We start from the raw sequence: 27,332 nt of genomic DNA, 5'->3' as shown, positions 1-27,332 counted from the left end.
AAAAACTGAAAATTTTAAACACCATCTTTGATTGAAACGTCACGCATACATTACTTTTCACTGCATGCTTAATTTTGGGCGAATTTTAAGTCTGTCGTACCAGGGCCTCGTACGCGTTTCATCCTCATATCAAGAAACGCTACAGGCCCTGGGATCGAGGTTGAGTGGAATTTTGGATACATTTAAAGCTTCAGATGACATCACAGAAAAAGTGCTGACATCACCACCATTTTGCGTCTTCTATGACATACAGCTATGCTGAGTTTGATTCAATTTTGGAAAGACAATCAGAATTTTTGCTATTTAAAATATGATTGTTTAACAGCATAAGGAAATGAGAAAATTTTGGTATCCTAAAAAACCAACAAGTTTAAATAAAAAATTGACGTAAACAGAACAAAATTTCATTCTATTTCCTCATAAAGTTTTTTTTTCGGAAGATAAAAGCATAAAGAAATTAAATATAATATAAAGTCGTGGAAATAAAGGTACAATACTTAATTAGAAGTAGTCCGCTATTTGATACTTGCACTGCGAGTGTGTTTAAAAGAAGATAAAGAAAATTAATCTATGCGAGCAACAAAATAACTTGGCGTGAAAAAATATTTTGAAAAACTGACTTCAAAAAAAAAGAGAAAGCATTTTTAAGAAAGTAAAAAAGTCTTCAACACCAACCGGTTAAGTAAAATCTATTCATTTTTCATAAGTAAGAAAATATGCTAATTAAAGAAAAGAGGGAACACTTAGACAAAAATTCAAAGTGGAAGACTAAGGCTCAAAATTCGACACACTTGGTTACAAGAATCACACCGACATAAGTGCTGAGAATTTTTACATTTTAAACGTTTTGTTTTTCTTTTGTCCAAAGTATCTCTGAAGTTGAGACCGTTTAGAAAGCCTATTTTGATTGTAAAAATGATGATGATAAAAAAAATGATGACAATGATGATAAACTGTGTTTGTGGTTCAAAATAACTATTTGTTTTCGCAACATTTTGAAGTCTTAAGATTCTAAATTTAATTCTTAAAAAAAAATTGTAAGTTTCAGTCAAGTTTGTTACGACTCTAAATTATTTCCAAAAAGAAGTAAAAACGCCTCAGATCTTTTATTGTTCTAAAATATTAGATTTTTGGAGGCTTGATCCCTCGTCAGGGGGGAAACTATGCGTTAAAATGCGATGGAGGGTGCATCCTCACACGACAGAGAAATGTGCGCCAAGGGCGTGATGTTAAAATGGTTGAATCATTCTCAAATTGAGAATTTGTCATATTAGGATAAAATCCCATTTGTCAGTTAACAAAAAATTATAAAAAAGTAAATATTGATTCTTGATCCTTATTACGCCACCCTGAGTTAACGCCTACCCTTTTGACGCCCTCATGCGCCTGTAAGAGGATGGCGTAATCAGGTTCAATACGTTAGATAGTTCTGTCACTATCGTAATAAATATTAATAAAATTGTAAAAAAATATTTTTGCATATTACCATATGCTGTCATCACACTAACAGAAAGAAATAAAAATTAAAAACAAAACATAACATAAAAAACCACTCTATGCAATAAGATGACAGGTGACCTGGCAAGTTTCTCTGCCAATGAAAAAACCTGAAGTGAAATGAAAATAAAAATAAAATTTAACGTTTATTTTGCATGTAGTGCATCAATCAAATCGACGTGCGATTCCAACAAGCGCTGATACTGTTCCAAATAATACAGATATCTTTCCTGGACAACACCTGAGTAGAAGTGTTTCGTCATGTCACGTGGTTTTGGACAACATGAACAACTCTCCAGCGCAGTGTCTTGAAAGCTTCGTTCAGTAATAGCTCTTCCTGGCTTACAATCGTATGTTATATCAAAACATGCTGATTCTGGTGAATGGGTAGGTGCTGAGCGAGATCGTTTCACTGGATAGAAAGCACCCTCCCGCCTCTCCTCCAGTGTATTGCGTCGTTTCTCTCCAATAAACAATGATTTTACGGGTGATATAGGCTTATTAGTAATAACTTCATTTAATCTGTGTCTTACCTGAAAATGCTCTCTAAGATGATCAATTTCTTCAAAGGACTGGCTACAGTAAGCGCAGGAGTATGATCCGATGGTGATTCCTTTTTTAGGATGTGAATGACGCACGTGTGCTCTCAAAGAGCTGATTTCAGCAAAACCACAGTTACACGAGTCGCACACAAAAGGCTTCAACTCGAGTGGGTTGGTGTGGTCAAACATTCTTCCCGATAATGGCGTGGTTGGAACTTCTGCTATGTATTCTCGTTCATATTCTTTCAAGGATGAATACCTCTTCAGAGAAATGTGTGTAGGACTTGTCCTGGGTGTCTCGTCAAATTGATCTGTTAAAACTCGTTTCGGAGAGCTTCTGTCACTACTGATGGATTCAACTTCAACTCCGCTGTCGTAATTGGCTTGGCTCTCCTCCTTTTCGCTTCTTCTTCTATAGTCAGCCATTGTTGGTGAACACTGATCAGACAGCGAATCAATGCTTTGATTGTCTCTCTGCTCTTCTTTTTCGACAGCATCTAAACAAATTAAATATACTTATAATCCAATAATTTTTGTTATAGAATCTGTTGGTAAAGCACGAAACTAAGAAGAAAGCCTTTTTGGCGACAAAGCGTTGAAATTTTTATTTAATTAGTGCTGCATTAATGTATTTTTTCTATTTGACTGCTTTTTCCGCTAAGCACAAAAGCTTATGAATTTTTTTGGTAGCACGTGCGCACTTAACAAATTTGAATTTTTTAATGACCTCAAACGTGTATTTCTCATCTGGCGTCGTTCTCATACTCACGAGTTTATCATTCTAAATAAGGAGATATTGCATATCTATTCGTTGAATATCAATAATTATTCACTTAAGATAAAGCAATATCTCACATTGTGCGGCCGTGTGATATATTAATCTTACCGAGAAATTTAACAATGGACATGAAATATCTATTTTATCATATACTCATTTAATCCTTGTTTGTTCCTTTTTGAATTACATATTTTTGTTTTCAGAAACAAAAAATGCATTTGTAGATGTTCACAAAATTCCTGTTTCACAGTACTTTTAACCAATTAGAAGACAGAAAAATACTTTTAACCAATTAGAAGACAAAAGATTAATAAAATAAAGTAATGGTTTCAACTGATTGCAATGGTAGCGATTGTCATTGAATAATAGAAGTTGGATATCCAAAAATATTCCATCGCCGGTTTTGTCTACGAGAATAAGATTATCTGACTTATGAGACAATTATACACGTTACTTACTGGTGTGTTTTCTAACATGATACTGAAGATGTCCTCGTTGCCCGAACTTCTTCAAGCAGATGTGACATTCGTACGGTTTTTCGCCAGTATGTTTGCGCATGTGCACTTTCAAGTTGCTACGCAACGTAAACATCTTTTTACACACGCTGCATTCATGTTCCTTAATCCCTATAAAGAAAAAATTTCGGAAATATATCTATTAGTTCTCCTTTCCTAAAAAGTTAAGACGTGCAGAAAGTATCATGGGCTGGATGCTAATTGAACTTTAAGGAAATTACCTTGGCGCTTATTTAAGGAGGGCGCTTATTCGAAGAGGCTGGGCGCTTAAACGGTTCATTACCGTGGCCAAATTATATTAAGTAGAATTTTATCTTTCGAGGATCTACCTAGTTTCGCTTCCCCTTCCTGAATGTTTTTAAAAAGTTAAAGGGATGTAAGAATAAAATATTTTACTGATAACAACAATAACTGAGAGTAAGTACTTGGCCAAAATACAACAACAAGCATGTTCGGCAGGATCACAACAAAACATCAACAGTCCTTTCCTTCAGTACCCGCCACCCATTAACTTGATTGGCATAGAGACCAACAGAAAATAATCTTTTAATTTAGGGATAATTGTTTAGGAACTACCCCTTACCACGATGGATGTAATTGCAATGTGTCTTCATCTCAAATCGACTGCCAAACGATTTCGGACATTCCGGACAGTTGAACGGCTTATTACCGGTGTGTGTTGTCATATGGCGTCCCAAATGCCAAGCTTGTAGAAAACCTACGAAGAAGAGCATTGTGAATGGTACTCTCTTTTGTTCAGATTTAATGCTTCAATTTTACTGGTGACTTATAACGAAATTGCCAGTGTTTATCATATCACTGTATTGAACATAAAGCGATGTGTAAATGCCTACCTTTCTTGCATATGTGACATTGGAAAGGTCGTTCTGAGCTATGGCACAACATGTGTCGTTTTAAGTGACTTGGAGCATGGAATCTACGTTCACAATTGGGACATTGGAAACGAAGTGGTCGTCCTCCGTAAGGTTTTTCTAATAATATAAAAAGAACAAGAAAACAGTAGTAATAATATTTGAGAGTGTGCTCGTTTTAGCATTTTTTTGTAAATGTTTATAATGACGAATCTTACTTTTCATGTCATTTTCGGTTCCTTTCGATGTTTTTGAGTAATCACTATCGCTCGTCGATTTAATAACTGGGATTTTTTGTGTACCAGTTATTGTGTCATGTTGGTTAAAGCTTGCCAAGTCGGCAATTGTTTCATTCGAATTAGAATTCGTCGTTATTTCTTTGTTTTCAAGGTGTTCCAAGTTGGGACCTGTTGTTGTATGCTCGTCATTGAGTCGTACCTTTTCGGTATTCGTTAGTTCTGTTTGCACAGCAGTCAATAAAACAGACATCTCTAAGCCTTTCATTTCTGGAGGTATCTCCAACGTCTAAAAGTAAAAAGCATTAATTCAGCCTCGTTTCATAACTACCACGTCAGACGATGGACTTCGTTTGTTTTTAAGAACTAGCTTTATAACATCAATACATAGTAACACGTTCCTATACCTTGATGCATTTGTTGTCTAATTTTAGATATACCTAAAGTCTGCTTACAAATCAAAACAAAGCACTGGGAACGAGGTTTTGATTTCCTTGAGCGGGAAAAACAACAAAAGGAATTTACGCGCAATTTCTACTAACACCTTGCTGTTTCGAAGTTAATAAAAATTATTATCAACAGTCTAGTATAAAATTCTCTTAAATGGGCTAATTTGAGGGAGATATTCTTCTAAAGTGACAGTTTGCAAGGTTAGCGTAATTCTTTTGATATGCTTAATTTTTAGGGTTATGAAGTGTGAGTATTCGTTTCAACAGGATTGTTATATAAAAATTTTAGAAGGTTATAATTTAATTATATAGATAAATTCTGTGCTGGAAAGACAAAGTGGAGTTTTTACAAAATTACTAAGGGCGTATCTTCTTCGCATCTTTCATTACATGTGAATATGTCAGAAGGCGAAGACATGCTATGCAAATACACTGTTGTGGAAAAAGAATAAGAAAATCATGAACCTCCCAAAATTTTGGAGCCATAAAACATTTGAGCTTGTTGTTATGAAAAATTAGATAGAAAAGGAAAAGTTAGTTTCCGTATTTAATAAAGAAACCCATCAAGAAAATTTAAACAGAACATGTTTCTATGTTGATTAGGAAGAACTTATTTCCATCGGATTATTGTTTTAGTGTTTTGCTGACAAATTCTCAATTTAAGTGATAAATAAATTTGTATACTCCAATAAAAAGACATTCTCGAAATTATATAAACAGTTTTTGGTGACACTATTATCACAAAAAGAGCATAGAGTTCTTTGATATTCTGTATAGTTTGTGCGCGTTTTTTTTTCAGTTCTAAAGGGTAAAAAATAATTTTTTTTTAGATAGAAAAACGTGTATGTAAATGAGAAAAAAGTGTAAAATCATCTTTATTTACTTAATTTTGTAATATTTAAGAAAAAACAAAATAGTTGGAAGCTAATGATTACAAAAATTTGACTGTTTATTTCCGATTAAAAAGGTTTAATTTTGGGTGGTCTAGGACTAAGTTGCCAATTTCAAATAATAACAACAATAAAAACATAACGATTCAATGCACTATATAATTCCTTAATTTCTATAAGATATAATGAGAAAAGCGTTCTAACAACTTTCATTTTCGTGCGGAACAAATACTGGTAGAGAGTTTGCAGATAAAGACCATGGAAATATTACAAATTGAAAAGAGTGACGAAAATATTAAAAATTAAAATGAATTTCTGTAAAAACATTTGTGAATGAAACCGATGAAACGAATATTCTTAATTCACTTTATTTTATGACAGCTTTATTTTTAATTCGACAAAAATAAAAGAAAACAATGCATGCTTAGTCGAAAAAAAGGTGATAAATTTGAAAGTACTTTTAAAGGTGACAAAGAAAAACTTAAAGAAATACCATTTGTTAAAACTCACAGAAATTACATGTAAAAGTTGTATTTTTTCGGTCGAGAAGCGAAACATACAATAAATCTACGTCCTTCTAAAATTAAAATTAAACTTAAAAAAAACCTTAGGATTTCTCTGTGCAAGTATTTTTGAAATTCAGACCAATCATTATTTTAGTGAAGCCTCTTTTTTAATTAAGTTTCTTTGTTTTGTCTTTTTAGTTTTTTGCATTTTAGAGCAAAACATTTTTAAAAATACTGAACGAATCCTAATTTTAGTGAAGTTTTAGCCCAGTTGTTATTTTTTATAGCAATATTCAACAGTCCAATTTTTCTTACAACATATTCTTATCATTGGAGAAATAACTAAACTCCATCATGGCTGATTGACGAAGTCTCGTAAGCTCACAACAAACAAAATTAAAAATTTAACAAAAAAAAAACGAGGTGGAGGGAGAAAAAATGAAATATGAAATTTATTTCATGTAAACCAATGAAACATTGTGAAATATACACACCGTTCCTATCAGATGTTACCGTGATTGAAAAAAAAATAATTTAAAACAACATGGCAGGCAAAGTTCCTATATGTTTTTTTTATGTCGAATCATATTTTTTATATATACTTTTATTTTTTTAAAGAAAAATAAGGAATATAAAGTGGGTGTTTTAAACTATCATCTATAAATTTTATAACCATGTAAAAAGTACTTGCAGTTGAAACAAAACAAAAATAGAAAAAAAATCCTTACTAGTGTAATTTTTGTGTCGCTTCTCCGTTTTTATGTTATAAACGGTCGTTGTAAACTGTAGATCATAAATAGTTGATGCCTCATTAGCTAATTACAATAATCTCCTCCCCATTCCCCTTTTTGCATTCACCAACTACACAACCTTAATCTAATTGTTTTACGTAAAAATAAAATATTACTCCTTAAATTTTTTAAATTGTTCTTTTTTAGCGTCACCATGGTAGCATATATTAATTAAAATATTCATTTTATCAGTTGCCATGGTATCAGCAGATGGCAGTTGAATCAGGGGGAGTCTGGTTTCATATGTCTTTCTTTAGCTGGTTAAAATAGTTGCGAAGTGACAGCCTGGTGATGAGTTTGATATTTTAGTTATGCCTGGCAACGCCTTGGTGATATGACAAATTCTATAAAAAATTTTATTTGTTTATTTACTTTCTGCTTATTACCATGGTGACGAAAGATTTGATGGTTTGGCAACCAATACTAAAGTCCCGCCATTTAAGAAATTATGCATAATTGTATAAGTAGCGCTACATAACTTGATACCCAGACCTCAATTTAATGATTGTTTCATTGATTAGTCCGGGGAAAGAAGGTGTATTTTTCGTCATCGGCATCTATAAATATACAGCTGAATATTCGTGTATAAAAACATTAACAATGAATTAAAACTTACTGCTCACGATTTTTTGAATTAATGACGAATTTATTGATCCTTTTTTTTCTCTTTCTTTCAACTATTCAGTTAGAATTTCCAGGTTTTTTTTCGTTTGACAAATTCTAAATATCCTTAAAGTCAAGCTTTACCACAGGACTGTTTTATGTCCATGTTGTGCTGACCAAACGTTTAGTTAGTATATCACACGAGAATAATAGCCCTGAGTACAAGGTTGCAGTTGGACTACACTGATATTGATCTGAAATGCGTAAGTGTAGGGCTTCATACGTGTTTTTTCTTCTGACAAACTGTGATACAGCGTCCTTTTTAGGACATTGGGAAACTGAGAACAACGATGCTTGTGATAAGGTCGAAGATTATATTATTTCTGGTTTTTCGAAAGATTACAGACCAAGTAATCCAAGTGAACCCCCGGATTCAATCTACAGTGATTTTCAATAATTTATATCTGTGTATAAAACAGCAAAATAGAAAATTTTCATTTTATAAATTATTAACGATGTATAACCAGACCTCTACCACTGCTTTCTCTGTTTTTAACCACATTTTTAAAAATTAAAAATAATTTGATCAATGCTGATATAAATAACAAGAAAACCAATGTAATTTGGGACGGTAGTAACATCTTCCAAAAGGTCACATTTATGACAAACCATAAAATACTACCTTTACTGCTAATCGCATTTAATTGTTCTTTTATAAGCAACTACAAACTGAATTCAGACAGTATAGCTTTCTTAATTTGGACATGAAACCGCACAGATTAAAAGATTGTTCACTAGGCCTTAGCTTAAAACGTTTAATTAAAAAAGATCTTTTTTTTAAAGTTTTTTTATAAAAAATACTTTAATGCAAGTTTCATTTTGAACAGTGCTGTTTATAATCTATTTCACACTAATTATACAAATCAATAATGGCTGCCAATTTTAGAGCGGTGTAAACATGTCACGATGTTTTGAAGTTGCAAACTGTGTTCTGAGATCTAATTTGTGCAGCGATCAATTAACACTGACGTGGGGAGCTATTTCAAACACATGATTTGGTGAACAATTTACAAAACTTTTAACAAAACTTGTAAGAAATATAGTTGGAAGCAGAGCCAAATTAACTCATTGGGGATGGTCATCCTCGTTTCCAGGGCTTTTTGTCTTTTTTCATACAAGAGAAGACTCTGCATATCAAAAAAAGCAACAATCCCTGGGAATGAGGGTGCGATGATGGTAAAAAAATTACTGATTATACATTGAATAATTTTAGAATAATACCACGGGGACATGAGGCAACTTTTTATCGTGTCGTATCTGTGTAACAAGTAACATTTCCATAACAACAAGGAAAGAATCCGGTTTAATTACTACATTCTGATTGGCTGAATACAAAGATATTGACTCAGAAATGTTGCTGAAACCATAACCATAAGAAGTTAGTAACAAGCTTTGTTTTGTTGCTAGTAACAGGATACAAAACCAAGTCGACTTATCTTGTTACTAGCAACAAAAAAAAATGTTGTGATCAACAAAAAGCTTCATTGGTAACACAAGTTTTTAGGCGTTAGTAATTAACATAAGTGTGTTACTCTCGCCTGAAAAAGTTGCCTCGCGTTTCCGTCGCATTCATCAAAATATTTTGCTAAGAAAAATTAAGACTGTTCTTTTAAGGTAAAATAAAATCATAAAGAAATCCGCGTAGAAAGGTCATCTTAATTGTGCCTTTTTCTTGTCTCCAAGATGTACACAACCTCGTTACCAGCGCTTATTGTTTCTCTTTTTGTATTGCGACGGCGAAATGTTTGTTATGCTGTTGGCAGAAATCACAACGAGACAAGAGAAGCTGGAAACGAGATTAAATGGCATGATTTGCTACATTCCATTTGCATTTCCTTCTCCAATTTAAATTACATTATTCAAAATATATGCTCGAAAAGTAGGAATGCTTCATCTGCTCCAGAGTGCTGATAAAAAAAATCAAAAGAAGAAAATTAGTGACATTTCATTTGTGACTGAATAAACAAAAACTTGTAACAACAAGAATTGAGGTTTGCTTAAAATATTTTTCATCCTACCCCCTTTGCTTTGGACATAAAACAATGATTCAAATAAATATTCCGACGGGGGATCAGATAAACCAATTTTCTGGCACATACTTTTCCTAATTTGTTATTTAGAGCCCATTTGCAGGTTTATTCTATCCGTTTTCAAAATCTTTTCTTATTTAGCCAATTCCTTCCATGTTATGAGATAAAACTATCCTCGTCCCTACGGTTTCTAAGCCCCTGAGCCGTTATTACGGAACCGTAATTAAAAAGGAAAAATGCCCTGGAAAAGAGGTTAAATTTTTACATCTTATATGCATCAGTATGATAAGTTATAACAATGAATATAAAAATGTAAATCCGATTCGCTTGATTCGTTTTATTTCCGCTGAAATTTAACCCGACGTACTTATTGGGGTAACTAACGACTTTTTTTCCTGCACTTTATTATTTTTGCGAAGGATTATAAACTCTCCTTGTTAGGTGACTAACTTGACCACTCGTTAGGTGACTCACTTGACCAAGGCCCTTTCAATATTCATTTTTAATAAGAAATTATGTAATGTATATTTTCACGTCAAATTCTATATAATTTGACGTCAATTACCTTATTCCATGAAATTAACGAGTCAAGATTAGCAAGCATTTAATTAACGCGAATTTGAGAATACGTGACATCACACGAAGCAAAAATTACGGCAACAGTCAAATCCATGGTAGTGAAGCGGCCCTCTCTACAAGGCGGTTTGGAAATCGAATTCGTTGTTTGGAAAGACAAGGTAAAAAATTTAAAAATTATGGAAGAAAATGTGCTTTCAGTTAATTTTCCACTTGGATCAGAGTATGAAGATGATACAAAAGCTATTTTAAAAAAAGATCGCTGAAAAAGAAAACACCGTTGAGCTATCATCCGATGAAGAGAAAATAGTAGAAAATTTGTAAAAAAAATTGTATTTTTATGTTTTTGGGTTCTTTTATATATTATAAAAAAAGGCAACAAATTAACAGTATTTTAATTAACGAGTCATGAGATTGACGGTCTTTAAATTAACGGTCATTAAATTACGCGAATTTTAAAAAACCGCGTTTATTTCATGACTCGTTAATTTCATGGAATACACTATTTGCATAGATTAGAGAAATGTTCTTGGGGGTTGATTTATGTTTTTATGAAGTTTTTGATGCTTTTTGTGTGGTTCATAATTCGTTCGTTAAAAATTGCTCAATATATTTCATTTATTCAAAAAATGTGTTACTTATAATCCCGCAGTGAAGTTTTAAAGGCAGGTTAGAGTAAGTACGGTATGTGTATTCCGGAAACCAACTTGTATATACTCTAAGTTCGCATTCAATTTGCACAACAAGAGTATCACAACTTTTTATTTTTTAAATTTTTTATTAGAAAAGTTATGTTATCCATTTCATGGATCTGATTTGCACTAAATCTATTTATTATTTACTTTCTATTTGTCTATTTGTATTCTTCTTCTCTAGTCCATTCTCGTCCCCAGTGTCTCTTGGCCTCTAAGCCGTTCTTACGGACAAATTAATCACAAGGGCAAAATGCCCTCAACCTCGTCCCCAGGGGTTCTTGCTTTTTTAACATCATCCGGCAATAAACCCTAGGAACGAAGAATGAAAATGTGTCGCCCCTACAATACATTTAAAAAAAACGCCCGTGGGGCTACGGTGTAGGATGACGCACGGCGCAAAAAGAGGTTATTTACAGCTCCCTTTCAAGCCAGTTTATGACGTAACAAACGGTAATAAACTGTCCTGTCATTATGGTGTTTAAGGAAAACAACAAAATGGTGAAGTGAACAACAAGTTGTCAATCTGCTGCTATGGTCTCTGCCTCCTCATCCTTGTCTGTAGGACGTACATGTGTTCAAATATTAAGGTAAGGCTAGGTCTAGCAATAGCAATAACTGTTAAATGACCCAAAACAAATTTTAGCTAGCTAGCTAGCTGCAACGCGTCATTTCATCTATAAAAAAACAGGTAGCTACAGTTTGTCAGCTAGCTAATTAGGATATAATATAGTGCTATAACTATAGGTAGCTGTTTTACTAGATAGCTAACTATAGGTAAAAAATATTTCAAACCCTTAGAGAGTTTGTACCTCACAAGAGAGTTGGCATCTTAGCCGAGTGTCAACTATGAGGGTGCCGATAAGCCGCATACGCCGTAAAAAGTGCGGGCGTTTTCGGGCGAGTTCGGGGTTTTGAAAAAAAATCAAGTGTTTGCCCGAAAACCCCCGAATAGACCCGAACAATGCCGAAGAAGAAAAGAAAAACAGACACTAATGATTCAAAAAACTATAAAAATTAAAATAAACTTACTATGTGGTAGCGAAGTTCTTAAAAGAACTGTTTTTGATCGTTTAAAATAAGATTTACTTGATGAATAACTTATATATAAACTTTATAACTCCTTTATCTTCAGGCGTCTTCTTCCAACTATCGTCCGCATGGTATGTTTACAAGGGATTGCATTTTGGGAATGTTCCGGGCGAGTTCAGGAAAGTGCGGGCGGTTCTGGGATACAACCGCCAATTTAATTCGAAAAGTTGCCTGAAATCGCCCTTATATATATGTGGGCGTTTGCGGCTTATCGGCACCCTCTTTGTCAACTATTCACACCACTTTTTTTCTTGGGATTTGCAATTGCAATATTTTCACATTTTTTCGCTTGTCTGTCTTGTTTTGTAGTGTTGTCTGTGGAAGTTATTTGTTTTGTATTGTCCACGATGTGGAAGTTATTTGTTTTGTATTGTCCACGATGGCTGTCATACTTCGAGCTCTGCTACTTTGGCAGTTTCTTGGGTTTACACTAGGGCATAATTTTTAATCAATAATGTATTTATCTCCTAGTAAACTGAAATATATGTTTATTTCATTTCATTTCAGCTTATACAAGTTGCATGTCTAGCTAGCGTAGCGTATTACAATTCTATTACATGAGTATCTAAACAAACAGCTGACAGACGATCAAGCAACTCAGCTCACTATAAATAACTTTAAGATTTTGACAAATAAGCCATTTCTTAAAACAACTTTGCAAAAATACCAATATACCCCCATCGCGCAAATAATTTTTGAATTAATGTAAAAGAAACTAATTTAAAATGATTTACTATGTATATATATATATATATATATATTATTTAAAAAAAGCAGGTTACATGAGTTAAGTTTTGTGGCTAGCCCATGTCTCTTTTGTCACTCGCAGTAGGTTTAGCTATTTATATGGTAAAAATTATAAAAACTCGTGGAAATCCATAGGAATCCACCCATCAGGAAAGGTCATGGGATTTTTGCCGCTGCTCCAAGCCCGGTCGGGAAATTTACCCCCGTGAGCGCTATGTGCAATCACAAAAGCTTGTGCAAATTAGTTTGCGTGAGTGGTCAATGAAACAAAAAGTTACGACATGCACATGGCCATCTCCTTAGATTAGTTTTTAACTAGTGTGATGGTCTTCAGCTTGTTTTTTTTTTTTTAGCAATTTATCTAGCTAAAGTTCCTTTTTCATTATAACATTTTGTTTTTTGTAATTAGTTATTTTCCCAGCAAATAAACTCTTACTTACTTACTTACTTACTTACTTACTTACTGCTTGATCTGTAAAATAAAAATAAAAATAATCCAGTCATCGCTGATCAAAAATATCAACAAAAATACTCGATCGAGAGCCCTTAAAATTAGAATTTTTTTACGTCGGCAATAAAACAATGTGAGATTCATTTCAACTGATTTGCGTCAGAATTGTGTCGGCAATATTTTTTTGTAGTGAAATTGCTCTGTTCTGCCCAATCTTGGAACGCGGCCCGTCTTAAGACTGGCCAGGCCAATCTTCAGACAGTGACAAATGGGTAGCCAGTCTTAAGGCTGGACTGCCCAATCTATGGACGTACATGCCCAATCTTAGAACAATTGTGGAAGACAAACAGAACAATAAGATTTTTAGAATTTACCTCTTATTAGGAACTTTAAATTGAAACTTTTCTTGGAAAATTAAAAGGCCAAAAATTTATATATACCATGTATTATATGTTTAAAAAAATTGAAACTACTCAACCATATTATCTAGCTGGCTACATGAAAATAACAGCTAGCTAACTAATAATATGGTTGAATACGATTTTTCTGATTCTTCATAAGCAAAAACATTTTATTTTTAAAATTTAGCCACCACTACAAGCTGTATATAAATGCACTGTGTCCAAAAACTGGCCGGGTCAATTCAACAGTACCCAAAATATGATGTTTTAATGTGCCTGAGAATGTTTGTTGGGTCCTGCAAAAAACGGAGCTCATGTGGTACATCCCTTCTTTAAAATCTAAAAAAAATTTGACCCTCATAAAAATAAAAATACTGGATTAAGCGAGTTTAAGTGACATTCTTGAGTTCAGAAAGTTTTTATCGTAAAGAGAAAGGTTTAATTTAAATACAAAAGTGAAAAATATATATAATAGTGTTATTTGAGTTAGTTCACATTTTTATATGTTGTGTACATAGACCTTTTTAATGCTTACAATGTCTGTTTATTTCTTTTGTTTCATCATGTGCCTAAAATGCTATTGAACAGTCTATCGCGAAAAATTAGTTCCCTTGAATTAAAAGAAAAATTTGTGTGTATAGTTAAGTATGCTTTAAAAACTCTCCCCCAGGTTAATGGCAAACAGGTAATTATTTTAAGTCCTGCAAGGCATTTTAGAATTTTCAAAAGCATAAACTCATGAAACAGAATTCGTGAAACTCAAAAAAAGGTTTGTGCTCATAAAGTAACATGGAACATTTTGTTTGTCAAAATTTTTCCTTTATTGTCACTAATTTTTTTAGTTTTTTGTTTCAGAGAGTGTGAATCACTCAAGTTGTCTATCCAAGGTAAACATTCTAAATCTATATTCATATATTTTATATTTCTCATAAATAGATATTGCTTTTAATTACATACAAAATTTTGGATTTCAGGCAAATCAAGTCAAGTAGCTGATGTCTTCTCTGATGAGTTCATTGTTAGGCAAAGGTATGTTTTTTAGAAAGTTTTTACAAAGTGTCCCATGCACCTGTGAGTTTTAACTATTCTATTTATAAGCCTGAGAAAAAACCCGTAGAGAAAATCCACAGGAAGTAGGTTGCTGTTACACACTGCTACCATATTTGCCTCACAAATGGAAAGTTGGGTTTTAAAATATAGATAAATATGGAAAAAGAATAAATATTAAATTTTTACAAAGGAATTATTTCCTGAGAGACATCATTCAAACAAAGAATTATTTTGTGAACAGCTTGTTTTGTTTACATTTTTGGACTAAAATGTATTCACCAAAAATAGTTTTATTTTTTATTTTTGATATGACAGAAAATAGTTTGTTTAATTTATACTGAAGCAACATTGCATTGATACTTTATTTAACAACTGAACCCACTTTTAAATTTTAACATGTCGAAGCAAAGAAGTTAACTGAAAGAGTGTGTAGTTGAACTGCCCAGACCTCATATTTGTGTCCACCCTTTGTAAAGATCTCCTTTTTTTTTCTTCTTTTTTTTTTTGCAATTAAAAGCTTTAACGTAAAAAATGCACAATTAGTATTTTTTATAAAATTTAAGTTAACATATAGTATCAAAAAGAAATATATAGGGGAATATATATACTTTAATAATTAACATTTTATTGTCTATCTTACATTTTTAATAGTTCTGTTAAAAAAAAAATTGTTATAGTCATTTCTGCAATTGATCAATTCCAACCAGCTTTTGGGAAATTTATTTCCACGACTTGCTTTTTAATCCTTTTTGGCCCATGGTTTTTCAAACATATTACATTTTCATTTTCCCCTAATTTAAGGATTTTATAAAAATTTAAGCTGTAGTTGAATTTCCGCGCCCGAAGGCGTAGGAAATTCTTTAAAACCGTCGTTTTTTTCTTTCGGAGCATTTTTTGAGAGAAAATCGACCCTGGGATTTCACGCTCCTCTGAGAGGAGGATAGATAACTGACTAACTAACTAACCCTGTCCCAAATGGTCAATTGCAACGTCACAGATTTAAACTTCGTACCCAAGGTCCCTAAGTACTGGGAAGTCATCTAAATGACGTTTCAGGCCAAAATTGGTATTTGTTTTTGACAAAATTTGGCACAGTTAACAAAAAAAGTATGCTGAACATAATGGTGACATCATAATGTTGATTTTTGTCACCTAAATGTCATTTTAGGCCAAAATTGGTCCAAAAATTAAAACTACTTTATTTTCAACAAAATTTGACACAGTTAACGTATGCTGAACATGATGGTGACATCAAAATTTTGATTTCTTATTACCTAAATGTCATTTTAGGCCAAATTTGGTCCAAAAATTAAAACTACTTTATTTTTGACAAAATTTGGCACAGTTAACAAAAAAAGTATGCTGAACATGATGGTGACATCAAATGTTTGGTTTTTTGCCACCTTAAATGTCATTTTAGGCCAAAATTGGTCCAAAAATTAAAAAAACTACTTCATTTTTAACAAAAATTGGCGAAGTTAACAAAAGAAGTATGCTGAACATAATGGTGACATCAAAATTTTGATTTTTGTCACCTAAATGCCATTTTAGGCCAAAATTGGTCCAAAAATTAAAACCACTTCATTCTCAGCCAAATTTGGCACAGTTAACAAATAAAGTATGCTGAAAATGATGATGATAGAAAGATGTGATTTTTTGTCACCTAAATGTCATTTCAGGCCAAAATTTGTCCAAAAATTAAAACTACTTTATTTTCGACAAAACTTGGCACAGTTAATAAAAAAAGTATGCTGAAAATGATGGTCACATCAAAATTTTGATTTTTTGTCAACTAAATGCCGTTTAAGACCATAAACGTTTTAATCGCAAGACTTTCAACCATAAATGATAGGCTGTATTTTTTGTTAGCAATTTCTTTTAAAATGTGAGTTTATTATGACATGTTTCGTTTTGTTTGCATTTGTTGTAAGATATAATGTCACTTGTGTGCTTCATGCACCAAACCTCTTCGAATGTTTGGCATGATAACACAACAAATTAGCAGGTTGTCATCAAATATTTTGGTAGCGAGCGGAAATTCTTAGAGCCCCAGGGCTTCTTGTTCTGATTAAAATGGCCAATAAATATGACTCTAAAAGGTATGGGACCTAAACAATTCGCATGAAGGTTCCTAATGGACTATTATAAAAAGGCAGTAGGTATCATAACCATTCAGCAGAGCAAAAAAGAATTTAAATGGAGAGAGCTGCAGTCATGAATGTCGTAAGATTTGTGAGTGTTTTTTTACTTTTTTGACGAAATATTCCTCTCTCTTTTAGTTTGGAAAGTCATTATAAACAAATCCTGCTGTCGGATGTACAATTTGCACTTGACAATAAAGTGGAGTTAGAACTGTAAGTAGATCTTTGTATTTCAACAAGTTATCACGTTTGGTCGTTCATACAAAAGAAGATTCGCCATTTCTGTGTTATTCAGATTTTTTGTCTTGAAAGCAAAGTAACCTGTATCCACAAACTTTTGATCTCAGTAGGTATTATCAAAATGTATTTTTTCATTGAGAATTTTAAGAATCTTTCGTTTGCTGTTTATAGTTAAATTCATTTCACGGTGAGTGAGACCAGTCTCTTTCTACATTTTACAAATGCAGATCCAATTTTTCTAAAACATAGCAGTAAATGTTTGAAGGGAAATTAAACCTTCATAAAAAGATTTTAATAGGGTTCGTTTTTCATGTACGACTTGAAAGTTGTAAAAAACTAAAAAGCTATATTTATTTTTTGCTGTCTAATAGTAGCTTGACTATTAATTTAAAAATATGTTAATATATGAAAAAGCTTAGAATTTATGTTTACAACTAGTCAGGAGATGATGTCAATTGTTTCCCACCATTTTCATGTTATTTCGCCTAAAAAACATAATTGCAATGCAATAGCTTTAGTAGTTTTATGTTAGTCAGACTTATTGATGATTACGTAATGATAATGATGATTTTTTTAAAATAATTGCATCAACATTTTTCAAATGAAACAACACCAAACAGAGAAGTTTCTTTCATGCATTTTAATCCAGTGAATCTGCATCATTTTGGGGAGGCAAAAAGGGGCATCCTTGATTAGGCACACCTTTTTTGTTGAGAATACTTTATGTTGAAATTTTAAAAGTCCAGACAACAGCGCTGCTGCATTGTTGTATTTCTATAGGTGTGTTTATACTAAGTAAATGTTTTCGTGTTACTAAGGATATATTAGTGTATATATTTTGTAGTAGCTTTCTGATAATTAATAATATTATTTGTTGAGAGTAAATTATCTGACAAATTTTTTACTTTTTTTACTTTTACTATTTTGTCTGCAACCTAATGTTTCTGTTTTAATGCATAGTTTTACAATTTAGATGGAACCGTGCTTTCAAAGAACATATTGATAGCTTCAGAAAATATATGAAAAGCGTAAGTGCCATAAATTTTAAGTAGATATTCAAAGTATAAAAATGTATAAGAATCTTAAGTATTATGATCTCCTAAATTACTTGTTTTTATATTTTGATTAATTTGTTTACATCGCATTACATTAATATTCTGAATATCCTTGAATGTCCTTTTACGTTGTCTTTTTCACAAATTTTAATGTTGTTTTCCATAATTTTGTTTAAAATGATCTTGCAGTTTGATACAGACCTTCATTAAAATGTAAATTGTAAAAGTTTTGAAATAACAACATGATTTTTTTATGATTGAAGCAATCAAGGTTTAGTTGAAAGATTTCCCCTTTTTGAAATATGTTAATTTTAAAAAATTTTTATACACCCTTTTTATCTGTACAGAAATTAAAAAAAAAGCATTTTCTGAGTTTCTGGAATAACAGCACACATACTGCATTGAATGCACATGTGTAACATCATAAATTTGTAACATGTTTAAAAGTTCACAATTTCTGCTTGAAAGTTCGTTTATCTTTATTTTATAGCTTAAAACAAAAATATGGTAGATAGTTTATTTTATTTTTACCTTTTATTGAGGAAGAGAGAGAAAGGAATTTTATCAAGGAAATTGGATAGATATTGCTAGGGATCCCAAGTGAAATGTTTAACAATGAACGAACCTTCAATATTAAGGACTTGAGCATGTTCATATTTTAAAAAAACCTGGACTTAAAAAGCAGAAACTTTACTGCTGTATACAATCAATATTTTTTGATCAGTTTAAATTTGACTTTATTGTGTATTCTGCATTTCATCCTGGACATAATATTAGGTTGGTCATTAGATATGGCAAAAAATAGGTATTAAATTATTATTTGTACAGTTAGTTTAGACGACTAATAGAAGCACTTTTGGAACTGTGACACTTTCAGTAGGCCAAAATTTTACGTAAATTATAATAAGAAAAAACGGTTAAAAGAAAACCAATGTGTTGAGTTGATTAAAAACAGAATTCACTGTATGTTATATCTCTTCATTTTTAGAGTAATGAAAAAAGTGATTATCAAGTTAAATTATCTGTATTTATCGACATGTCTATTGGTTTTTACTTCCAAGTAAGTTTTCTATGACTGTTGTAAAAAGTAAGCTGTTCTATGTACAACAAATGAAATCAGTAAATGGAAGACATAGATACATATGGCAAGTGAAGAATTAATGTATTTTTTTAGCTCCTGCAAGAGTTTTGTGATGTTCATGATCTTGATCTTCCATATCACGGCAAAGGTAGCCAGCTTGGAATTTTACGAGGTATGTTGTGTATATCATTGTTATTAAAGGAAATAGAGATGATAGTTAAACTCCTGTTTTGCATTTCGCATGTAAATTGGTTTAGAAACAATTTGGTGAATTATAGAAAACGCAATCTTCAAATTAAATTTCTGAACTCAATCTGTAAAAAGATGAAACATTAGAATAGAATATGTATTTGAAAACAGAACAATCTAAAATGTCTGAATCTCAGTTTTAACAAGAAACCTATGATAAAATTATTTATTGACTGTGTTGATATTGTATGTAACTGAATTCTCTACCTCAAATCTCAGTGTAAACTTACCCCTCTTTTGCTTTATGAATAAATGTGTCTATTTCCAGATTTTGGAAGAACTGCATATTATCTTTATGACTGCAAATTTTTTGCACATATTTTATTATGTTTTTAACTTGTGGTACAGACATCAACGTTTTTAAAAATGTGCACAATTTCTTTTCTGCTTTTCAGGTTAGCTGATGACACTGTAAAATATACCTATTTTGTTAAAATTTCTACATATCCTACTAACAAACATGCAAATAAGTTCATGTGACAATCATATGTACGTGTATGAAAATAATTCTATTTCAATTTTTAAATTGATTTGATATTTTTTAGAACCAAAAGCAGTCCAGTCCTTAAAACCGAAATCAAATGCTTGTTTTTACATATGTCAAGACTGTTTGGTACACCTTGGTGACTTAGGTAAATGTTGTGCACTTTGATAAAATGAATTGTAATATTGATCCAGTTTTCCAACAGTTTTTGAAAAGACAATTTTGTCAGTCAAAAATAGTAAACCTTTTCGAAAGCTGTTATTAGTTGGCTAAAAAAAGGAGTTAAAGGGTTCCTGTTTGGAGCTGTTGTGTAGCTCAATTCATTCTCTATTTTAAACAAGAGCTATTTTATTTACAACCAATTCCTCTGGAGTTGAATGGCAGTCCAACAGAGGGGCATTATCCGTTGTCTAAGTGTTAAATTATAATATATTTTTAAAGAAACCAAACAAGAATATGCAATGAAGTTTTTGTTTTTGTTTTTAGCTCGTTACAGAAATAATTTGAAGCAAGCTGCATCATTTTATAAGTTAGCATCGAAACTGCTACCTGGAAATGGTATTGTTCTTCAGTTTGTTTGTTCAAAGAGATTTGTCTTTCAAAATTGTTATATTATTTAAAAGTTAAGGTAGAAAAAAATTATCTGTTTGCAGTTGTCACCTTGTTGTCTTTCTTTGTATAGGTCAACCATACAATCAACTTGCGATATTATCCAGTGCAGTCAACGATTCATTACATACTGTTTTCTATTATTGCAAAAGGTTTTTTGTAGAATTTATTTAAGTATTTTATATGTTCTATTGATCATGTTATTCAACCCAGTTATCTGATATTAAGGGAAAATTTTGTATACGGATGATTGTTAAGAAAGTTGTTAAAAATTTATTTTTTTTTAACACTAAAATCAGCATAGAAAGTAAAAATAAAAATTAAAAGTCATGAAACTAATTACTCTCACGAAACTTAATCACAAAATAAATAAAAAATTGTCATCCCAAAACAGCTCGCAACCTCGCATACCTTCTTAACAAAACATTTTAAAGGGCTAGTTTTGACTATGTTCTGTATAACAAAACATATATTTGCTTTTGTAAAAAATTGGACCCAACTTATTCAATTTTCTGATATTCAAGACATCTTTAGTTGACATCGCATGCTCCACTAAATTACTTGTGATGTCTGATTTTACCTTATTGAATATTTGCTTATTATTAGATTGCAATATGTAATTATATTTACAAATTGGTGTATTAATGTTCTGCATTATGTATTCAAGCTCTACTACATTCGTTTTTAGTATTTCCGTGCCGAATCCATTCCCTGCTGCAGCTTCCAACCTCCACAAAATATTCAATCAAATATACGCAAAACACAACCACAAGTATGTGAGATATTCTTTGCAACAATTCATACCTTGAATTTCCTCCGTCAAACTCTTGTCTGTGTAGTTTTTGTAAAAAATTGATACTAGTAAATTTGCAGCTTTGTAGCTATGTTTAACTGGCTCAGAAGATATTGTCTGCCAAGCACTTAGAAAAAAGAATCGCTCTGCATTGTCGTAGCTAACCAACTCAATTGGGGTTTGAAACCGTGACCTTTAGCACTTGAAGAGAACAGTTTAACATAGGCTATTAGTCAGCAAATTCTGTAGTATAGTTTGTTATGATGACTCGTCTCAATGGAAACTCGACATAAAACATAAAGTGTTTTTAAACCCAATGTACTGTTATTTTTTTTAACAGTACATTGGGTTTAAAAACATTAAAACTCATAACATTAAAATTCTATGCATGGAGAGTGACTCTCTGTAAACCACAATAACAAAATTTAATTTTTATGTTGTGTGAAATGCTTTTCCAATATTCTCCAACTGTATCGTGTTAGACAAGAATCGTGTATACGTTAAATAAATTTCGCTTTTACGTAGGATTTTATCCAAACCCAATATTACAGATGCTGATGATTTCATTGACTTATTTATTTATTTCAATGGATGTATATACATTAAGCAAGGTATGTAAACAGATGATTCTGTATGCTGTCTATTGATAATATTAACTCAAGTTAAAAATAGAGCTAGCTACACTGATAATAATAACTCAAACGTGTAAAGGATGGAGCTAGCTACATCACCCTCTGTTGAATGATTTGCAATATATTGTAAAACTATTGTTTATCTTTGTTTAGATATTCCGAAACTTGTAATTGTAAGAGATAAGCTTCTCCAGGATATTAAAGTATGTTTAATTTTTTAGTTTTTTCCAGAATCTTTTGCCTTGTAGTTTTTCTTATGATCTTATCACCCATTTATATTATGCTGACCACTGCAGTTTTTCATGATTATAGGAGATATTGTTAGAATTGACACAACAGCAAGTTATACTTATAGCTGGCATATGTATATTTACGTTGGATAAAAATAAGCACAACGACGGAGAGTGTATAACAGAAAACGAGTCCAGTGTATGGCATCTCATATTGTCGTTGAGTGTTGGTATCTTTCAAGCTTTTATTGAAATCTCAATTGAAATGTTGTTTCGCCAACCTATTCTGCTGGAAGATATGAAATTTTTACCAGGGGTTAAGCTACTATTTGATTGGATCATATCTTGCAATGTGGAAGGTTTGTTTGAAGAAGAACAGTTCCAAGAAAATCCAGAGTAAGTTTCGTAAACACTCGGAAAAAATACCCCTTCGATGGAGGGTGTTTTTGTTTCTGTTGCAATTTTGACGCCTTTAAGTAACCTCTTTTTTAAGCAAGGCATTTATTATTTTTTTACTTTACCTGAATTCGAGTTTATTTTATAGAAGTTGGGTAGAACGGATGTGTAATAGGGTTGCAAAGGCTGAAAAAACAAGCGTTTTTCTACCTGATAAGGTGTAAAACGTATACCCCTGCAATCAGTTTGTGCTAAAGATTTTTTTTCTTCCAAGACAATTCTTCCCGTAGTTGAATTAATTTTCAGACATTTACCAGCAACCTGTACTATTTCTCTTTCAGATTATTTAATCAGCTGACTGTATTTGGTAACGAGCTGCAGAAAATCTGCACAAAGCATGAAAAATCAGGTTTCTATTTTTTTCTTCTCAAGTTTTATCTTTGCCATTAAAATAGGGAACTGAAAAATTCAGTTGAAGGAATTAAGGAGAGTTAGATAAATCCTACAACTGATTCTAACTTGTCAGATTTTGTTACGAGAAGTGAAAACTTCGAACTATAGAATTATTACGTAAGAACTAAAATCGCATCAAGATTTAGCAAGGATGCAGTTCAACCTTCCCTGTATTCAATAGCTGTACTAGGAAATAAAGAAATAATGGTGACAACTCTGTAATACTATTATTAAAATTTCATTGTCAAAATGACCTTCTTTCATTTTTTAAGCACTTCCATTGATAGAAGATTGGGAAATGCATGGTGTCATACCTTTGAGACGGATACACAGGTTTGTGTTAATAAGTTATCAACGAGCGGTACGAATTTGAGCTACATCATACACAAAGAACAAAACGTAGAGGTTGAACTTTGAGCAAGCAATATCCTATCATCTCTAGCAAGAAAATGATCGGGAATTTGATTTTAAATCAATTACAAACGATACTTGGATGACATGACTAGTGTGAAGCGACTCATGGTGTGCTAACCCAAATTATACCACGAGGAATAGTTTGAGAAATATATTCTTAATCATTTTACTAGCGTTGTGGTATAGTCGAGGTCAATTTTATGCAAAAAAGACTTTAAGCCATTAAAATTAATATTTTAATGGCTTACTTCTAATTAGTTTTAAAAAGAATTGGATACGCCAACCACGTCACCCTTAAAAATTATTTTAAATCTAAATTTTTTTGAAAAAATAAAGTTTTTTCTCCGAGATAAGTGACTAAACGACCTGGTTTTTCTAAAAATGATCCAACTCTGAGGCTAAACAGAATAAAAAGTGTTGCTTATTCAAACGTTGTGTAAAAATTACTGCTGCGTTATCTTGTACCAACTTTCATGTTTAGACGATATGATTTCGCTATGCAACCTTTAAAAGTGAATTCGGATCAGACGTGGTTGATACGGGTCACGAGAATATTAAACATTCTTGACTCGCTCACCTTAAAACAACAAGTCGCAAGGTATGCTACGTGCAGATGTTTTAAATCGCATTGTGTATATTGCTAACAAGCGTTTCGCAGTGTAACTGGTATTTTTTCCGTCTGTAGGTTTATCACTAAAGAGGAGGGTGAGCGGGGCACTTATAAATACATTTGTTTGGTACAGCAAGTAAGTTTTTTACATGATTCGAAGAGCAAAAAAAACATTGCGAATGGGAAATAAAAATCGGTGAAAATTAAAATATTTTCTTTTTTTAGAAAGCAAGTACCATACCGAACAAGTCAGAACGAGCAAGGTATTTAGTATTTCATTGACTTATTTACTTTTTATGTGTGTGTTTCTTTACTCACTGTTATCACATGTCTTGTTCTGAAGGTCGTTGTTCCGCACCGAGTCAGAAGAGTTTGGTATGGCTGCTGTACAAGGTCCAATTGCATCTTCTTATTCCTTGTTTGATACAATGTGGAATGCTAGCCTACACAGCACTCCTGCAGAAGGTATGTTGATACTTAATATGTCTACGTAGCAAGAAAACAAAACAGATATTATTTTGATTTTTCTGTTTAGTGTTCTATATTATTTATAGTTTTCAAGCTTTATTATTTCTTGAACACGATAGATTTGAAACATCGTAGCCCCAACAAAGGGGGTAAAATGGCATAGAGATTGCTCGAGTTATTTGAGTGTTGTCATGAACGGGTAATTTTTATGAGAGCGTCAGGAAAAAGAAAAAAGACTTCGAAGTGGCGAATATTTTCATAGTATTTTTAAAAATTTTTTTTGAAGCTAAAATCTGCTACAAACGTAGTAAACCCTTATTTTATCTCTGTTTCTTTTATAAAGATGTTTTCATGAAATTTTACCATGAGCAATCTCTGTTTCGTTCTGTCATTTTACCGTCTCGAACCGCGGGAAACCAATCGACATAAAATAAAAATTCCGTGCTCATATCTTCAACATTCGTGTTCTTAAATAGTCAAGAAAATAAAAAACATCACTATTATCGCTTAATTTATGAATATTTTAGAAATCATAAATCATATTTTATCCATTTCTTATATTTAGAAGTTAAAAAGCATATGGATAGCACTGCTGATATCTCCACCTTGCATATGAAAGACACGCCCTTCATGAATCAACAGCCTCCACGTTTACCGTTATCTTCCACCATTTATGAGGGACAAGTAGTTTCACAGTATCCCAACATTGTACCAACAAATTTGTTGCCCGCGGTTGGTAAAATTCCTTTGTCTGGTCATGTGTTAAACTTGTCGTCCAGTTTCGATGAAGTGAACCTACTTCAGTCTTCGCCGACTGTAGTTCGGCCACCTCTTCCCATGCAACACCAGTTAGATCTGCGTGTGTCACATCATGACGTCAAACCCAACTCGATACCAATACAACCGCCATTTGCGTCCATGCAAAGCAACAATGTGCATCGATCAGCATTTCCGATGGTAGAACCAAGAATGAGACCGAACTCCATAATGAGTCATTCTCCGAGTTTTGGTGCCGTTGGTCAAAACATGAGAGGGCCTCCAGGCTTGCAACAACCTGTGCAGCCAGGACATTGGCCAATGGGTTCAAGGAATGTTCAACTTGGAATCTCCCAACCTCGTTTAATAGGACCCGAGCATGCCATGACTAGTGGGCAGGTAAACGTTTTAATCGTGCTTTGCGGACTCCACGTTTTTGTTATAAGTACCACGATTGTATGCATAGAAAAGGTCCAAATGATGCGAAACCTTGTATGCTTGGCTTATTCCCAGCATATTGATAGGATTCCGGAACTATAAAACACATATTTAGTGGGAAAAAACGTAGAAAAATATTCAGAAAAACGACAGAAAACATTTACTATCAATTTTCGATCCATATTCTTAGCACAATACCATAACATGGCATATCTCCTTAACGACAAATAGAACACCATGCCATTTTTAAAAACAATTTTCTATCCTTTTTCCAACGATTCAATTTATTGTTTATAACATTCAACAGTGCTAGACATCAGAACAGGATCACTTATTTGAGCTCATTAGATTCTGTTACCAAAGAGACTTTGTGCCGTCTTTGTGCCGTTTTTCGAAACAGAAGATGGCTTATTTGCGAAAGTTTTCTTTATTGTCAGAAAATTAGGCTTGAAGAGATTTGGATTTAAGATAAACAGCTAAATTTTTGCATTTTCATGGAGTTTTTGCAGGTGACGTGGAACCATTATTTAAGATCCATTTTGTTGAGATTTTTTTGGCAAGACCGCGAATGTATCTCTAGCTTTTTTAACGACTGGCTAATTTGTGACTTACTCTTTAGAGTATCTGGAGTTCAAATTTTGCGATCGGTCAAGGTGAATTATCTCCGTTAGAACAACTGTTGCAAGAACAACGTCGAAGTCAACTTCCGAAATAAGTTGCAATTCAACCGATGAGAAATCCATTTTGCACGATAGCGAAACACACGTGAACCAGGAGCAGTTGAAAGTTTGTAATTGGGATTTGACACAGTTGAGTTTTGGCCATTATAATGACAAGAAATTATAGACGCCATTTTAAATTTACATGGTACAAAAAACGCAAGAACATTGATGGTATTACGTTCGTTTACAGTTTTGAAGTCGTTATTTCGTCATGCCCTCTCACGACGTCAATAAATTGCCGTCAGTTGAATGCCGTCAGACTGCATCGTCAAGAGAGTTTTCGATCACTTTATAATTTTCACTAACGCGTCTCATTTTACCGAACTTACATCACGTGACTGTCGTTATCGAAAAAGCAGTCACGTGATGATTGTAAACACGTTCATATCTTTTGAAAAAATAGAAGTTGAATACCGATGTGATTATTTATTATTGATTTGTTATGCCTTAGAACACTTGTTCATGACTCGCCAAAATTAGTATATGTATTCAAGGATGTAACACGTGTTACATTCTCTGCGAATGTAGTCATCCTTTCATGCATTTCTTTCAATATGAGAAAAACTTGTTTTTCCTATTTCTATTACTGGTTTTCTTGATATTTTCTTTGTTAAAGCATCCCTTTCCTTCTTAAGAGGAGGCGTAGAAGGCGTACCTATTTTCATTTGCAGTACTCGTACAGACCCAATTGATGAAAGTATATCATGTTTAACAAATCGTTGATGGAATTAGTATTGTATACTCTTTTACCTCAAGGGGCGCTTTTTTCACGAGAATACCAAA

General features: G+C 32.6%; 2 protein-coding genes across 2 annotated transcripts; one reads left to right on the top strand and one right to left on the bottom strand.

Annotated features, from left to right (window-relative positions):
• Positions 1-388: 388 nt before the first annotated feature.
• Positions 389-7,174, bottom strand: LOC130612545 (zinc finger protein 436-like). The gene is made up of 6 exons (XM_057433871.1): positions 7,014-7,174; positions 4,423-4,729; positions 4,187-4,324; positions 3,916-4,050; positions 3,276-3,443; positions 389-2,536 (listed from the first exon to the last, which is right to left on the bottom strand). The coding sequence occupies exons 2-6, from the start codon at positions 4,706-4,708 to the stop codon at positions 1,644-1,646; spliced, it is 1,620 nt and encodes a 539-aa protein (XP_057289854.1). The 5' UTR covers positions 4,709-4,729; positions 7,014-7,174; the 3' UTR covers positions 389-1,643.
• A 4,294-nt stretch (positions 7,175-11,468) lies between these two features.
• On the top strand, positions 11,469-26,966 carry LOC130612541 (nonsense-mediated mRNA decay factor SMG7-like). The gene is made up of 22 exons (XM_057433863.1): positions 11,469-11,627; positions 14,584-14,615; positions 14,703-14,757; positions 17,058-17,132; positions 18,133-18,187; positions 19,203-19,274; positions 19,389-19,467; positions 20,090-20,176; positions 20,515-20,586; positions 20,711-20,789; positions 21,326-21,409; positions 21,956-22,041; positions 22,216-22,265; positions 22,375-22,688; positions 23,030-23,097; positions 23,414-23,474; positions 24,037-24,153; positions 24,241-24,301; positions 24,391-24,428; positions 24,509-24,630; positions 25,199-25,788; positions 26,447-26,966. The coding sequence occupies exons 1-22, from the start codon at positions 11,572-11,574 to the stop codon at positions 26,540-26,542; spliced, it is 2,349 nt and encodes a 782-aa protein (XP_057289846.1). The 5' UTR covers positions 11,469-11,571; the 3' UTR covers positions 26,543-26,966.
• The last annotated feature ends 366 nt before the right edge of the window (positions 26,967-27,332 follow it).

The sequence above is a fragment of the Hydractinia symbiolongicarpus genome, chromosome 10 (genome assembly GCF_029227915.1).
Source record: "Hydractinia symbiolongicarpus strain clone_291-10 chromosome 10, HSymV2.1, whole genome shotgun sequence".
NCBI classification, from domain to species: domain Eukaryota; kingdom Metazoa; phylum Cnidaria; class Hydrozoa; order Anthoathecata; family Hydractiniidae; genus Hydractinia; species Hydractinia symbiolongicarpus.
Note: the sequence above shows the minus strand (reverse complement) of the source record. Positions and strands in the feature narration are given on the sequence as shown.

Bases quoted from the DNA above. Each gene is read 5' to 3' on its own strand.
- LOC130612545 (XM_057433871.1), bottom strand. From the start codon at position 4,708: ATGAAAGGCTTAGAGATGTCTGTTTTATTGACTGCTGTGCAAACAGAA. The intron at 4,325-4,422 runs GTAAGATTCGTC...TTATATTATTAG, and splicing joins AACCGAAAATGACATGAAAA to AAAAACCTTACGGAGGACGA. The intron at 3,444-3,915 runs GTAAGGGGTAGT...TTTTCTTTATAG, and splicing joins TTGCAATTACATCCATCGTG to GGATTAAGGAACATGAATGC.
- LOC130612541 (XM_057433863.1), top strand. From the start codon at position 11,572: ATGGTCTCTGCCTCCTCATCCTTGTCTGTAGGACGTACATGTGTTCAA. The intron at 14,616-14,702 runs GTAAACATTCTA...TTTGGATTTCAG, and splicing joins ACTCAAGTTGTCTATCCAAG to GCAAATCAAGTCAAGTAGCT. The intron at 22,266-22,374 runs GTATGTTTAATT...TCATGATTATAG, and splicing joins AGCTTCTCCAGGATATTAAA to GAGATATTGTTAGAATTGAC.